This window comes from Crinia signifera, chromosome 6, assembly GCF_055691185.1.
Source record: "Crinia signifera chromosome 6, ASM5569118v1, whole genome shotgun sequence".
Classification (NCBI taxonomy): Eukaryota; Metazoa; Chordata; class Amphibia; order Anura; family Myobatrachidae; genus Crinia; species Crinia signifera.
In genome coordinates this window covers 275,470,591-275,487,751 of record NC_139222.1, presented here as the reverse complement: position 1 = coordinate 275,487,751, position 17,161 = coordinate 275,470,591, and the positions used below count along the sequence as shown (strand labels likewise).

Sequence of the window (17,161 nt, the reverse complement as noted above, 5' to 3'; positions counted from 1 at the left end):
ATTGGATGATTGGATTGAAGATTGGATGATTGGGTTGAAGATTGGATGATTGGATTGAGGAGTGGATGATTGGGTTGAGGATTGGATGATTGGGTTGAGGACTGGATGATTGGGTTGAAGATTGAATGATTGGATTGAGGATTGGATTATTGGATTGAAGATTGGATGATTGGGTTGAAGAGTGGATGAGCGGATTGAAAATTGGAAGATAAATGAATAATGAAGATAATGAATGAAGAAGACTTATCCTTGCTGAGTAAGATCGTAGCTGCAGACAGAGGTGACCGTGGAAATAACCATCGTGAATGTGAAGCAAGGTGAGACCCCTTGGGAGGGCTAACCTTGTTGAATCCTCATTGGTGGCAATGGAGTCAGTGGCACTTGGAGCAGTTGACGATCAGAAGGAGACATTCTTTGAATATGCTCAGGATTGTAGTGGACAACTACAGAGCCAGACCGGAGCAATGATGCTGAGAGATCGACATCATTGTACTGACTGCCGGTCTAACCTGGCCAGTCAGTACTTAACAGGTGGACTGTGCAGAGATAGGTCAGGCAATCTGACAGGGGAGGCGGAGCCGCACAGGAGAGTCTGAGGTAACCAACAAGATGGCGCCCACCAGAAAGAGCAACAGATTTCAGCCATTCCGGATTGTATGCAGCTGCGCAACGCCGGCATTCAGTCAGAGAGCTAACCAGGCACAAACACATATGGCGGCACGCCACTCATACCCTGCATGGAACCAGAGCACACAGCACCGGTGTCACCACGCGGTGACAGCGCAGCCACATGTACCGCACTGGAGCCAGGGACACAAGCAGAGGTGAGCGCCATGGTTTTATAAGTGCAGCTAGAGAGCCTAGGGCTGAGTACAGCACAGGGGTTTTGGGTAAATGCCATGGTGGATGTGACATATTGGTATGGATAACTCGTTCATAGCCTCATATTAACTCTTTATCAGCCTCTCGTTGTCAATTCATCATATATATTTGTTTACTCCTCAGCTCGCCACTTCAAAATTACATTATTCAATACATATGTGGCTTTACTTAAAAAGATACATAAAAAATATATATAAAAAACTAATTTATATATGGATATAAACCCACATATACAGGCATACAGTATAATCATAAAAATGTATACACATCTGCATGCACATACATTAATCCACACATATGCATGCACATGTTCACCACCATTACATATTAACCTTATTTCATATCTCAAGCACTACCCCTAGACTGATTTTTTATTTTTTTTTATTTTTTATTAGTTGGCTAATGCCCTCTCCTATACATAACATTGAATAATCACACTAGAAAACAATCATAATAGCGATATCCACATAACCCCTACATTGGATTATCTATCTGACTGTAATTTCTTAATCATCCCACTGATCTTATATACAGATGAATTTTGGCAATTCTATTCTATCCTGACTATAACTATTGTGTCCCACATATTATCCTAGATGTCTTAATGACACGATTGAAATGAAGAACATCTAGGATAATATATGGGACACCATAGGTGCCGATTTCTGTTTTTGCTGGTGGGTGCTCAAGCCAAAAATCCGCTATATAACCATCTAAGAAATCTCTGAAAGGAACCCTGCAATTTAATATACACTGGGACTGGTAACTATACAATGCCTCTGATATGTATTGAACACTCATTATGAAATAGCCTCAGTATATAAGAATATACTGAGCCTCGTCACTTCTTTATGTTATATGTTGTATGTCTTGTGTGTCAGTTGTTTTTATTATATTGTATAAATGAATGATGCTTTTTATAATAAATAAGTGATATCACAAATCTTGGTATCTTAATGTTTTTTGGCTAAGCAGTGCCACCTAGAGGTACCAGCATATAGCTGGATACCAATTCCTTGTTTATGTCAGGGTTGCCAACTTTTACAGTCTCCTCTCCGGGACAACCTCGGAGAGGAGACTGTCAGCATCACATCTGGGGGCGGGGCCTGATGGAGATATCATCAGTCCCTGCCCCCATTGATGCAAATCCCACAATATGCGGGTCTCCGATGAGGGGGCTGAGCTAAATATGTAGATTTGCGTATTTAGCCCCGCCCCTTCCGCCGAAAACCCGCGAATCGCGGCAATTTCAAGGGCTTCTGTACCCAGGTACATGAGGGGCGGGAGGGGACCGCCGGAATCCGGGAGGGTTGCCCACCTTTCCGGGGTGCCGGGAGGGGGACCCGATTTTCGGGATCCTCCCGGCCATTCCGGGAGGGTTGGCAACCCTGGTTTATGAAATGTGGTTGTCTGCCTCAAGGCCCCCATACACTACAGTGATTTGGGCCAAGAAACCGGCCCAAATTAGATGTGTATGACATGCCATTGGGTCCAATGCGCGGTCTCATGCGCATTGGACTTCAGTCGGAGGTCGGACCTGCATGCAGGTCCGACCTCTGACTCGGACCCCCTCCGGCGCTGAGGAATGGGTCACATGCACTACATCACATGTGAAAGTACCGCATGCAATGTAGCATGCGATCCTGCTGCCCGGGAAGGACCCAGACGGCTAGCAAGGGATCAGATGGCCATACATTTCTGAGATAGTACTGTATGGCCTGCTTTAGATCACTGAGACACATGTTCTGCAGATGAGGTTTGCAAGCAAAACATGTTTAATACACAGTTGTGTTTTTTTAAATTTCAGTCCTATTTGGAACATACATCAGATATTTATCTTTAGCCATAAATGATCCATCAGCATACAGTATTCTCCTATTGCAGCAATGTCACACCATCAAAGCTTTCCTCTGACATGCGAGTGTATATGTAGAGTTACACACACCAGTATAATAACCATTTCTACTCATTAATGCACAGCTCCCTCCATTATCATTCAGCTGGAACCTGTGTAAGAAAAACAAAAACAAAAAAAATCACATTAGAATGTTCTGGAGGTTCTAAGGATAAATAATATTACAACGGTATAACAGAGGGAGAATAGAACCTGTGGCAAGCACAGTGAGCCACCGAGCCCCCATCGTGGCATGCACAGCATTGCAAGCTCAGCAGGCCAACTAGGGGCTTCACTGAGTTTGCCCCACCTGTCCGATTATCGGCAGTCGGTATGACAATGTCGGTATACTGACCATCAGCATCCCCACTGTCGGAGCGCCAAACCACACCCATGTTAATGCACACGGCCTGGATTACAGGTTATTGCTAGAACAAAAGCTGCCTCTAACATCAAATTCACTTACAGGCTGGTGTTATGGTGCCGGCCGTTCATCCATCTCCACCTATCTCCAGCCTGGTATAGTCCAATCCAAATCATGTCCCCAGTCTGTCTTGTGAGATTGTTTGTTATAAATGCCTAGAACACAGTAATATAACAAGGTGATTACAATTCTATTTAAATATAATATATTATTTAAGATGGTTTTATTGTGCCTCAAAGTAGAGCACAGACTACTCACCTGCTGTTCCTGGTCCTCTATCAGTAGTAGGTGGGCTCCCATCACCTCACACTGTTCCTGGCTCTGGTTCCATGTCCTCGGTGTAGCATCTGAATAGTGATAACAGTTGTCCCCATACAGCAGCCAGTTACTAGGACACAGAGCGCACCCTGTAAGACACAATTGTCTTTGTAATGTTGTCTTATTATTATTCTACAGCTTTACCAGGTTACATTTTGTCTTTGGTTTGCATTGTAAATAAGGCATCAGAGTCCATTCACTCCCTAACATCAAGCTGCTAATCCCTCCCCCAGCCATCCAGGTCCCTCATACTTGAGGCAGAATAGGAACGGATCCAAGCGGGCTCATCATTCTCTGCCCCCCCATCCAGCTGGACTCTGTCAAATATACGGTACCGTATGGACACAATTTTCAGTCACTTTAGGAATTTTTAAATTCCCCCCATTTTTTCATTTTGCATTATATTTATTATTATTTTTATTTTTATATGTGCACAATATATGTAAAACCTTTGATTTTAACCTGAGCTGCTATATTTGTTTATATCTACATTAAACCATGTTCAACTTTTAGGTTACTGGCATTTCTTTAATACCTTTCATTCAAAAATTAGCGCAGTCTATTGTATTTCTTTTTTGTATCTTCTTGTAGGGGAGTGACAACCCCCTTTTTTTGTACTGCAGCTTCTTTTTTGCTAACCAGGTCTAGTAATTGCGCCCCTACCTGATATCTTGTTATCAGCTATCTTTCTATGAGCATGGCTACATCTGTAGGTTGTGCTTATTGGCTCACCACGGCTGTTTCCCATTGGTTGCCAATTCAGTCTTGCAAGCTGCCAGGAACCGGCCAGGCTGGGTAACCCTCATTTTATGCAGCCTGCCAAACCAAGCTGTTGGTCACAATGGTGATCTGAGGCAACATCCATTTGTGCAGCACTTTGATTGCAAATGGAAAGAATGAGGTTTCTATTTCATATATTGTAGGAAGCATCGATTTCATATAAGCACCTGTTGCATTCGCCTTTTTATGGACAGAATTACAAATCCCCTTGTGTGAGCCTCTGCAATTCCTCCGATATCTGAATCAGGCCCACATTGCACAATTATTTATCAGTTGGTCTCCGTGAGATATCCATAGATGATACAGCAGCACTTACCTTGCAGTGTCCCATTGGAGCTCACACAGAGCTGCTTTATCTCTGTTTTACAGGTCACATCATTTGTATTGTTATACTGATACACTGAAAGAGACAGAAGAGCGATTTAGTATCTGTTATTTAGGTTGGAAAAAAATGTTATTGATGCAGAGCCCTCCAGAGGGGGGAAGCGGGTACTTTTTACTTGGGCCTGGGTCTGCTGGAGGGGCCCAGGGCCGGCTCCCCCTTCCCACATTGCAGGGAGCCGGGCAGTGGGGAGAGAGATACCATCCACTAGGGCATGAACTGAGAATAGAATAGTGTGATGAGCATAGTGAGGCACCGTGACCAAAGCATGGCGAACACAGCATGCCATGTGAGGGGATGCGGGGCACCGATATAGTGTCCATGTTGACTGTGACGACATTCGGGACAAACAAAGTAAAAAACCCATGTTGACCTTTTGACTGTTGACCTTGTCCATGTCGACCTAATGCACATGTCGACCTTATGACCCTGTTGACATTAGCCAAGTTGGCCTTTTGTTTGTGTTGACCTAAGGCCTGTGAACCTTTATTTGGTGACCTGTCCTCTTTTGTTCAATTACTGGGTTTCCCACCCCCGGTCGGTGGCCTGCCCACCCGCTAAGGTTTTTTTGATTTTATATGGGGCATGGCTATGCCCCCTCCCACAGGCCACCCCCATTTTACGGGACTCAGCAGGGCTGTCAGCACCCCCAGTATTACCAAACAACTTGAACCATCATCTTTAACACACTTTTCATGAAGTGGGCAGTCACGCCTTTATCTGATAAATACAATTTTATATGGGGTATATTTACTAAAGGTCGATTTTCCTAGATTTACATATGTAGCTGGCCTCATTCATTGCTGGCGCCCATCAGATCCTCTCCTCTGGTGAGCGCCGGCGATAGGGACACGCGTGCGTCTCACACGCTTGTGTGTCCCAGTATCATGGTGGCTGGGCAGAATCTCCCTGCCCGTATCCGCTTCATATACCTTTTAAAAACTGAGGTCAAGATGGGAGTGTATCCAGTAATACAGCGATTGTTACAACAGGAAATCCTAGTTCAGACGTCTAGCATGGCCAACAATCCCATTTTTCCTTTTTTCCAGGCTAGTGCAGGATCTTAGAGGGGTAAACAAAGTAGTTGAGAGCCAATTCCTGGTAGTGCCAAACCCAGCTCTCATCCTGATGCAAATTCCACCTCACTGTACCCATTTCACTGTCATTGACCTCTGCTCTGCTTTCTTTTCTGTTCCTTTACACCCTGACAGCCAATACCTTTTTGCTTTTATGTACCGATGAGTACAGTACCCTTGGACCCGCATCCCCCAGATATACAAAGACAGCCCTAGCATCTTCTCCCAGGCCTTGCATGATTGCTTACAGTCCTTTCAGCCCATGAGTGGCTTGATACTGATACAATATGTTGATGATTTATTGTTATGTTCTGACTCACTACTGTCATCAGTAGCTGACACTAGACAACTGCTGATGTATCTCTCAAAGACAGGACGTAAAGTATTGAAGGACAAACTGCAGCTATGCCAGACCAGGGTAAAGTATCTGGGACACTGTCTTACCCAAGGGTTGAGAAATCTCACTGATGACAGAACCCAAGCAATTCAAAATATGTTGCTGCCACAGAATCAGCAGAAAATCTGTACCTTTTTAGGCATGTGTGGATACTGTTACAACTGGATCCCAGGTTTCTCAATTCTTGCATTACCACTGCAAGAAATGGTCTCCTCTACTAAGCTAGACCGAATCTCACATTCTGAGGAATCTGAGCTGACGTTTGAGGAGCTAAAGGCAAACCTAACAAGGGCTCCAGCCAGTGGCGTAACTAGAAATTTTGCTCCACCCTGCCAAAATAAATTCTTGCGCCCCCCCCCCCCCCCCCCTATTCTTTGGTAAAACAAGCAGGACTGGCTCTTGCCAATTCAGTTCCCAGTGCGACCTGTAAAAATATCCCCTCACAAACTTAAAAAAAACACACAAAGAATTTATGAAGAACATAAAGAACCTATAGCGTGGCAATGATTAGTAGAAAATATGCCGCACACTGTAATACCCCTTACACAAGATGCCAAACACCATAATGCCTTTTACACAACATGCCACACACCGTAATGGCCCAGTACTCCTGCTTATACATAGGATGCCTACAGTAGTGTCCATTACACAATGCCCTTCATACAATGCCCCCAGTAGTGCCTCTCACTGTTCTGAGTAGGCCCCATACTCCCATAGGTCATAAATGCGACATTCATGAACACAGTATCTCAGCACTGCCTTATTGCTTGCTAGGACCCAAATAATATGCAAAAAAAGCCCAAGAAAGGGGGGATTGGGTTTAGGTACTAGTGATTTAGGGTTAGGCTGTGGATGGAGATTTTAGGACATGCAAGGCAGGGGTTATGGTCAGGCTTAGGGGTTCGGGAGGCTCGGTTTAGACACAGCCCAGTATATTAAGATTCACACGCGGCACAACAAACCATGGGGTAAAGTTCTATTGAAGATAGAATGATGCCCATAGCAACCAATCAGATTCTAGCTTTTATCTTGTAGAATGTGCTAAATAAATAAGTAGTAGAACCTGCTTGGTTGCTATGGGCATCATCCATAGCACATACACAAAAACAAAGAATGATTCCCGCACCAGTCTTTTATATTCGTGAGACTGTCCTATCTCCTCTAATATGAGTATTTTCTGGGGAAATTCCCCTATATTTTTTCAAAAAGGAGGTGCCACCTACTACTTAAGACACACATTTTTACAAGAAAAGTAAGTATATTGTAGGTGCACTGAAAGTCACAATGTTTGTTTTTAAGATTTAACTTTTATTTTGTTCATTAAAAGGTGAAATATTTAAAATATGAAAAAGATAAAGAAAGAAATATAGTTTAAAATATCAATGACCCCTGCTCCCCAAACAAAATTATTGTAGGGTTCTCTTATCCCTGTATGCTTCCTATATGCTTTGTATTAGCACTTTTCTCCCTGTTCAGTTTAAGGAAGAGATATTTTGTGCTTAAATGTTGCGAATTTCTATATTGCAATAGATCTTTATGTATCAGATCTTGTCTTTTCTGATTCTTTCAGATTAATGTGTGTGTTCAGAGTTTAATTTCGTTATATTTAATTAATACAACAAACTGACATCTCATATTTTCTGCAGACAGATTTTGTCAAATATTTTGCAGAGAGAAGTACAGTTTTTTATTGTATATATCTCTCATGCAGCTGTACTATAGTTTATCAATCATAATAGATTATACCTTGCGGGCTGACAGGGGCTGTGGGTTGGCTGTCAGAAATTGTATTGATGTTGTTATGATATTATTATTACTGACAGTATTTTACATATCCGCAAATAATGCCCACTGTATTATATATTACAGTACTTGGGGTTTAAATTTTAGTATTACTGATTGCACAGAGGTAATGGATAATTCATAACCTCTTTATTCCATGCTCATGTATTGGATAGGCTCTGATTGTATTATGATTAGCTGTCGCTGTATATATCTCCAAGGCCAAACATTGTCTATTTATTATACAGATTTTAGTTTTAAGGTGTACAGACACTGAGCTATATCTGGTATTAGTGCTATTCAGTAAGCGATTATGTAACCCAGCTCATAAATATAATACCTAGTGCTTAGGTTGTCTTTTCACGGATTGTACAAGTGTAATATACAATAAATAACCACTTTATTCCATACTTCTGTATTGAACATATACAGTTATTATTGTGACTAGCAGTTGTTATATATTCTCCAAATTTCAGCACTGTTTATTAATATTGATTTTCAAGTGCTCAGTCACTGAGCTATATCTGGTATATATGCTATATAAATAATAGTCATATAACCCAGCTCATGAGATGGAGATGGATGGTTATTATTACGTTTGATATGCTGCGGTAATGCAAAAATACTGCCGCTGTCAGTTATTTCATAAATGTTATTATTGCCCACTGCGTTTAGTATTGCCGTATTGCGGGCTTATTTAACAGTTCTCCAGCGGCTATGAGTCGGCTGTAACAAGCCAGAGAATATGCTCATACCGCCGCTGTCTATTATGAATGTCCGGGCAGCTCTGTGTCTCACGGGCTGCACGGAGGCTGTGAGCCGGCTTCTGTCAGCCGGACACGCACCCACGCCGCTTCTGTCACTGTATCTCGGCTACTAGTACAGACTGCTTAACTCCGTAACACATCACATACATTTCATTTCATTTCTACAACATTAGGTGCATTTTTAAAGAAGCATAGGATAGGGAGCTGAGGTCATTGCTAGCCAACGACCCTTTCACCAAGCTTCCTCAGGGCATCCTTAGCACGCCCATCTTAGTAAATGTGTGCCCAGGTTGCGTGGGTACATCTGTAGGTGCTGGATTGCATGAATACTTTGGATAAGATCATTCTTTTGGGACTATATATAAATAAATATATCTGATATATATAGATATAGAGATGATATATATCAGAAATCGTCAGACTCCATAACAGATCCATTCATACATATACACTTACCCCCCCCCCCAACACACATGTTCCACACATGCTTTCCACACACTCACATACAATCACATAAACAAATAAAATAAAGGGGAAAAAACAGCTCCCATGTACTGTACAAACAAACACACACGCACAACAAATAAATACACAAATGATTGCCACACTGACACTCCACATATACAGTATATTTGCGCCTACTAAAGCAATTACCTGTAGTGTATTCTAAAAGTGAAGAGCCTTGCAGGACTCGGAGGCTGGACTGATGCTGGCTGGGAGGAGACGAGTCAGTGCTGCAGAAGGGAGGTCAGGGGACAGGAAAGGAAGAATTTGTAAATGAGCTCAGCTCATTGGTGGCTGGTCTCTGGGGAGGGGCTGGCTCCATATTCACGGACACAGCAGCTGTGTGTAAATCAGGAAGCTGCCTGTGACACTGACACTGCCAACTGCTCCAGCCCTGAACCTCTACATCTGAGGACATGCTGGGGCTGCGGGGCAGGTGTCAGACTTTCAGAGCAGCCAGGAGATCACTCATCATTCCTCCCGGCCGCCCCCTGCCCAGCCCACCCTGTCTGCCAGCATATAGCAGTCAGCCAATAAAGGAAAGCCACAGGGAGCCCGGAATAGATAGCAGCGCAGCGTGTAAGGTGGGTGGGCAGCGGGCAGGGTGGAAGGGGGAGCGCTCTCTGGCTGTCTTTGTGAGGATGCTCAGTGACCTTGTCACTGCGTCCTCACACAGCCAGAGGCGTATCCTTATTGGCTGCTGCTGCTCTCTTGCTGCTGGCTCTGGAGCGTGAATCTGCGCCCCCGGGGCACCTGCTCCCCCCCCGCCATTGCGGGGGCTGCGGAGCATTAGCTACGCCACTGGCTCCAGCACTGGGAATGCCAGACTATGGGAAACCATTTAAATTGTACTGTACATAGTCAGCTGGATGTGCGGCAGGAGTTCTTACTCGAAAAATCATGGTGATGCCAATAAACAAATAGTGTACTACAGTGGCCAACTGGACACAGTGGCACGCTAACTCCCCACTTGTTTACATAGTGTAGCTGCAATAGCGCAACTAGTAAACAAGAGTGAGGTATTAGGACAGAATTTAACTGTTTATGCTCCCCATGCTGTATTGGCTCTCCTAACTTTTGCCCAAACTCGATATGTGTCATCAGCTTGGTTCACCAAGTGGGAACTGGCCACTGATGGCCCCAGTCAATATCACCATAAAGAGATGCAACACATTAAACCCAGCCACATTCCTACCTCATGTGCCCACCAAGGCATTGAGTATCAATGCAAACACATTCTAACATTATGGTGGAGGCTTTCACAAATTACAATCTGGGGCCTCTGGCACAGCATAAGATGACATTTTACAGCAATTCTGGAAATTAAAAAAAAAACAAACAAGGTTTTTCCGGGCAACGCCGGGAGGGTCAGCTAGTACAGAATAAAGGCGACAACCAGAAGCTGAAACGTCACACCTGTGACATCACTTACCAACCGCTTCAATGATGCGAATGAAGATGATATTGGCTCCAATGAGAAGGGTTATAATCACCCCCTTCCAGGAGGGCAGCCAGGGTTTTATCGGGAGAGCTTTATCTGCAAGAGATATAAATAGAAGGAGAGCGCTGTTACAATGAAGCCTCCGCTCCAATGCGTACCGTGCGCATGCGGAATCATTTCATAATCGCTCAGTCTGTGAATTCGCAGCCCAGTAAAGGGGAATGAATCGGGCCCAATGTGTGACCCCCTTTCCATTATGCCACCCTGTACCACCTGTTCTCTCAGTACCTTTGGGTTATGTTTTGTTTGTTTCGTAACGACTTCCTATTTAAAAAAATAAATAAATATAAATTACCCTCAAATGTTACATTCCCCACCCGACCTCTCCGCTCTGCACAAGATCTGCGTCTCTCATCCACACTCATTACTCGCTCCCACTTACACTTGCAGGATTTTTGTCAGGCAGCACCCATCCTATGGAATGCCCTTCCACACACACTGAGACTCTCCGCTAGCCCCCAAACTTTCCAGGGTTCCCTGAAAACTCAACTCTTCAGGCAGCCTATCATATTCAGGACCCTCACACAACCTCCAGTAGCATTCAGATCTAATTGCATCCCATCAGGACTGTCTTGGTGACTGGTGGGACTGCTATGCTATGGAATTCTATCCTTATGTATCCCTCCTATTATCCCTATAGACTGTAAGCTTGCGAGCAGGGCCATCCTTCCTCTATGTTGGTTTGTATCTACCCAGTTTGTTGAATCACTGTTGTTTCCAATTGTAAAGCGCAACGGAATTTGCTGCGCTATATAAGAAACTGTAAAAAAAAACAATAAATAAGCTCGCCAGTCCCTCTTTTCCAGTTATACTGTGTGTCACATGGCACAGTTACCATGGCAATAATTAGTAAATCCTATCCTCAGTACCAACAAACTAATTATCTTTTGAAAGAAAAATGTTGATTTGGAAAAGGACGATGCATCAAAGGGTTGACTTTTTTGGGTACTTGTGTATTATCACGGCCACAATCGCGGGCATCGTGTGCCTTAACTTTAAGGCACACGATGCGACGCGATGCCCACGATTTCCCCATAGGCTTCAATGTTAAAATATTTAACATTGAAGCCTATGCGATGGACCCGATTTGTCGTGTGCCTTAACTTTAAGGCACACGATGCGACGCGATGCCCACGATTTCCCCATAGGCTTCAATGTTAAAATATTTAACATTGAAGCCTATGCGATGGACCAGATTTGTCCATAGGCTTCAATGTTAAATTATTTTAACATTGAAACTGAGTCCATTGAACATAGTAAAAAATGGGAAAAGGCCGAATAAGGGCCATTTCTCATTGGCTATGGCCCCGTCATGTGTGTAAAAAATAATGGCCCCCCATTGTGGCCGCCACCCCCACGATTAACGCGAACCCGAAGCGTGGCGAGCGCAGCGAGCCCGCGAGGGGCGGCGGTGCGCGTCCTCCGACTTTTTCATTCCCCTACTATCCACGTCGGCGTGGAGTTGAGAATAGATTAGTGTGGCGAGCGCAGCGAGCCACCGAGCCCGAAGCGTGGTGAGCGCAGCGTGCCCCGCGAGGGGACGCTGATACCTGTGAAGCCCGCGAGGGGACGCAGGGATCTGTGAAGGTATCAGCGTCCGCTCGCCACGCTTCGGGCTCGGTGGCTCGCTGCGCTCGCCACACTAATCTATTCTCAACTCCACACCGACGTGGATAGTAGGGGAATGAAAAGGTCGGAGGACGCGCACCGCCGCCGCTCGCCACGCTTCGGGTTCCCGTTAATCGTGAGGGTGGCGGCCACAATGGGGGGCCATTATTTTTTACACACATAGCCAATGAGAAATGGCCCTTATTGGCCCTTTTACCATTTTTTACTATGTTAAATGGACTCAGTTTCAATGTTAAAAAAATTTAACATTGAAGCCTATGGAGAAATCGGGTACATCGCTTCGGTCGCGTCGTGTGCGTTATGGTATGCACCCGACGCGACCGACACGATTTTTTCCGACACGACCACCACGATAGAAATCGTGGTGGCTGTGCTAGGAAACAAGTACCCTTTTTTGTATCAGTGTCGACACCTGCACACGTGGATCCCAAAATAGTGTACCGTGTAGCCACGTAAGGCTCACGTCACTCGTCATGCTTCAGACCACAGTTACCATTCCCAATGGCATCCAAGTGGAAGGAAAAGCATAAAAAAGTCAAAATAAATCAGGAGAAAATTATAAAAATGCATGACAGCTATTGTCATGTCGACATTTTGCTTGTGTCGGCCATTGTCAATATTGACTGTTGACCTAGACATTGAGCCTAATTCAGACCTGATTACATGACTGTGAATTAGCAGGCCGGGCGATTATTGTTAGACTGCGCATCTGTACCGTCTGTAGTGCGCATGCGCGAGGCCATCCTCCTGCTCCATTTTTAATCACTGGCCATTCACAAGTAGATTGAGAGGAAGCCGGCGTTTGGGGGTGATAACCGGCCGTTTACTGGGAGTGTCAGGGAAAGCACAGGTGCGCCTAGGCGTTTCCAGGGAAGTCATGTGACGTCAGCTCCGGTCCTGATTCGCCTGATTCTATCACAGCCGCGTGTAAGTCCTGGGCTATGCACACAGGAAAATCATTAGATCGTAAGCGGCTTGTGCATGGATTTGCAGCTACTGTATACGCCTGCCTGCAATATTTTCTCAAGCTGTGCTAAGCAATTCGCAGGTTTGTATGGGTGGGATATCACTCTGGGAGGGTGGTGTAAACCTGATCGTAGGACTCTGCAAATTAGCCTCCCAGCAATCAGGTCTGAATTAGACCCATTTTCTGTGAGCCATCCAAATACCAATGCATCTAGTGTAAACTTAGGGTCTTATTCTGGTTCACTCTTAGAGGCAAATTCCTTTTCAAATGGACAAAACCATGTGCACTGCAGGGGGGGCAGATGTAACATGTGCAGATAGAGTTAGATTTGGGTGGGGTTTTTCTTCAAAGTGAGATCTATATTGCAGTGTTAAAATAAAGCAGTCAGTATTTTCCCTGCACAGAAACAAAATAACTCACCCAAATCTAATTCTCTCTGCACATGTTACATCTGCCCCCCTGCAGTGCACATGGTTTTGTCCATTTGAGAAGGAATTTACCTCTAAGAGTGAACCAGAATAAGGGCCTATGTCCTTGCCTTATATTATAATCTTTCTGACGGTTTTCAGGAAAAAAGAAACCCCCGCTCAGAGACCAAGGACCTTATTCAGGTCGCAACGGGGTCCGATGTTGTGTCACACACAGGACAGCGTGCGGGGGGGGGGGGGGGGGGGAGAGGGGTGTGGGGTGGAGGGTGGCTCCATTAGCATATGGGAACGCCCAGCATTTTCATGCTAATGAGGCCATGGTACGGGTGCGGGGGACGGGCAGCTGACATCACCGGATCTCAGCTGCCGCTCACTTCCTTCAGAACGTGCACGCATATGTAACGATGACTCAGAGCAACCTTACATATGTGTGCCCGTTCCACATCATTCGATGGTCAGCGACCATCAATAGATGCGGGCGTTCCCCCCTGGCCTGTGAATGGATGTTACTGTGTAACATCCATCCGCATGCCCTGCGAGCGAGTCGCACTTGCGAATAAGTGGCGGCAGCCAACCATTCGCGAGGCGGGTTTTAGTTGACTCGCAAGGATGCAAATTCGCATCTGAGCGCATCAACCAGAATAACCCCCCAAGGATGTTCCATGATCTTCATATCTGTGATTATTAGATGTAAACTACAAACATTATTACAATTTACCGGATTTGCATTGAGCTCTTCTCTGGGCAAATAACTACATTGCATTCTGCTATATAGGGCCTTATTCTGATTGGCTCGCAAGGCTGCGAAATTCACAGCCTTGTGAGTCCATCAGACGCCGTCCACCGCCCACAGTGCCGCCCCCCTCTTATGCAGTACCCCCCGCATGGCTGCGAATGGATGATTTACATAATTAGGGTGGTAGTCACGGCCTCATTAGCCTAAGAACTCCCAGCATTCTCATGGGAATGTCCATGGAACGCTGGGAGTTCCCATATGCTTGGCATATAGGGTGCGTGCATGGAGGACCGAATCAATCTGAATAAGGTCCAGAATGTAAAAGGGTAAGTATACAACATGAGTCTTACCTGGCCTCTCCATGTTGTTAGCTGGCAGGGTAATGTCCAAGTTCCTCTGGTACAGTAACTATATAGAGCACATTGCCTGGTGTATGAGGGTTATATGACGGCACAGCCTGCGCTCTCTTCCTGTGTGGTTTACTCAGACTACAGGAACATTGCACGTGCTCACAAACATTCAGAGAACCGGCCCAGTGGTCAGTGGTGGTAGATGTATCAGTGTATTAGCTGCAGGAAACCAAACTCTGATGTGTAATCTGTAATAGGGTTTGGTGGGCATAATGGCCCTTATTCTAGTTCACTCTGACAAAATCCTTTTTAGATGGATAAAACCATGTGCACTGCAGGTGGGACAGATGTTACTTAGATGAGAATTAGATTAGATTAGGCGGTACATATTTTGTATTATTAGACAAACTGTACACTGTGAATACTGTTTTTTTCTTTCTGAAACCCCTGTTGTCCGCTAGGGACTAAATACATGCTATCTCCTTATTTCTTGAGTCTTGGCTTTTATTCACATTTAGCGACAAAGGTGTAATACGGACATTATCCTTTAAAGGTGTACTCAAATTGGGAACTAAGTACTGCGAAAGGATACTGTTTTATAAGTATTGGTACTGTATAGCGTGTATCATACATGGACAAGGTTCGCTACGCTGTGTTACCCTTTGTTCGCACGTAGCTAGGGATAAAGGGTGGTTTACGGACAAAGTACGTAAACGTCGCACTTCACTTGTTATACATCTGGTCATATTTATATTGTGTAACACTGTAGGGGAATTTAGATGCCTTTTCCTGGGGTAGAAGGCAGCCACCAGCAGCTGAGTAATCACACCAGTCCAGTCTTTGTGATACAACTGGCCGCAACCAGTTTTATTTCAGCAGAAAACAAAATAAACATAAAAAGAAAATACCTTGCCTGTCCGGCACTAACTATACACAGGATGCTCCTAACTGTCACTAAAGAAAACTACAAAGTTTCCCAGTCAACACTGGGGACTCACTTGTAAAAGGCAGGTTTGCTTCTCACACAGAGACTCTGCAATCTCGCAGGCAATCCCCTCACACTCTCACTCTGGCAGCCTTTTTACAGCTTGCTTGCTGATTAGCCCTCTGTGAGGCAAAACACCTGTTTCTAAAAGGTGTAGGACAAAAACCTGGGACAAATATACCTGCCCTGAAACACTACTCCAGTGTTCTTGTCACATATCCCCCTCCCCTGTTTCGACCTAGGGGCCGGAACACTTGTAGCCCCCAAACAGAAGGCGCGGGACAATGCATCTGCATTGGCCAACTGTGAACCTGGTCTATGTTCGACCTTAAACTTGAAATCCTGTAATGCTAGAAACCATCTGGTTACCCGAGCATTCTGACCTCTGTTTACATGCATCCATTTTAAAGGGGCGTGATCTGTCACTAGCCTGAACTGTCTTCCCAAGAGGTAATACCTCAAGGTATCCAATGCCCATTTAATGGCCAAAGCCTTCTTTTCCACAATGGCATACCTTTTTTCATGCTCACTGAGTTTCCTACTCAAATAGATGATAGGGTGTTCATCCCCATCTCTGTTTTGGGACAACACAGCCCCTATCCCTACCTCTGAGGCATCTGTCTGTACAACAAATTCTTTTGAAAAATCTGGCGTTATCAGTACAGGTTGTGAACACAAAGCCACTTTTAATGCTTGGAACGCTTTTTCTGCATCAGGGTTCCATTTCACCGTATTTGACTGCTTCCCCTTGGTAAGGTCTGACAACGGCACTGCTGTGGCTGCAAAATTAGGAATAAATCGTCTGTAATACCCAGTTATTCCCAAAAAAGCCCTTACTTGTTTTTATTCACTGGCCGAGGCCAGTTTTGAATAGCATCGATTTTATTTAATTGGGGCTTAATCAGACCTCTACCAATGGTGAAGCCCAAGTACTTAACCTCCTCCATTGCAAGGCAGCACTTCTTTGGGTTAGCAGTAAACCCTGCTTCTCTGATTGAGTCCAGTACTGCCTGTACTTTAACCAAATGGGACCCCCAGTCCGTACTGTTAATTACCACATCATCCAAATATGCAGCTGCATATTTTCTATGGGGCCTCAAAATTTTATTCATCGTCCATTGAAAGGTTGCTGGAGCCCCATGCAACCCAAAAGGTAACATCTTATACTGAAACAGCCCCTCTGGAACCGAAAAGGCTGTTTTTTCTTTTGCGCTATCAGTTAGGGGTATCTGCCAGTAAACTTTAGTCAGGTCCAATGTGGTGAGAAACCTGGCTGTTCCCAGCCTTTCTATAAGCTCATCCACACGGGGCATGGGGTATGCGTCAAATTTGGACACCTCATTTAATTTACGAAAATCA

General features: G+C 44.7%; 1 protein-coding gene across 1 annotated transcript in view; it reads right to left on the bottom strand.

Annotated features, from left to right (window-relative positions):
• Nucleotides 1–2,677: 2,677 nt before the first annotated feature.
• The window catches only part of LOC146009367 (secretory phospholipase A2 receptor-like), a 54,800-nt gene continuing 40,316 nt past the window's right edge, over nucleotides 2,678–17,161 (bottom strand). Inside the window, exons 6-10 of the mRNA XM_083149668.1 lie at nucleotides 10,639–10,743; nucleotides 4,615–4,698; nucleotides 3,459–3,607; nucleotides 3,243–3,355; nucleotides 2,678–2,889 (exon numbers count right to left, since the gene is read on the bottom strand). Coding sequence (XP_083005794.1) covers nucleotides 2,772–2,889; nucleotides 3,243–3,355; nucleotides 3,459–3,607; nucleotides 4,615–4,698; nucleotides 10,639–10,743 — 569 coding nt within the window. The 3' untranslated portion in view covers nucleotides 2,678–2,771. The remainder of the gene's footprint in view (nucleotides 2,890–3,242; nucleotides 3,356–3,458; nucleotides 3,608–4,614; nucleotides 4,699–10,638; nucleotides 10,744–17,161) is intronic.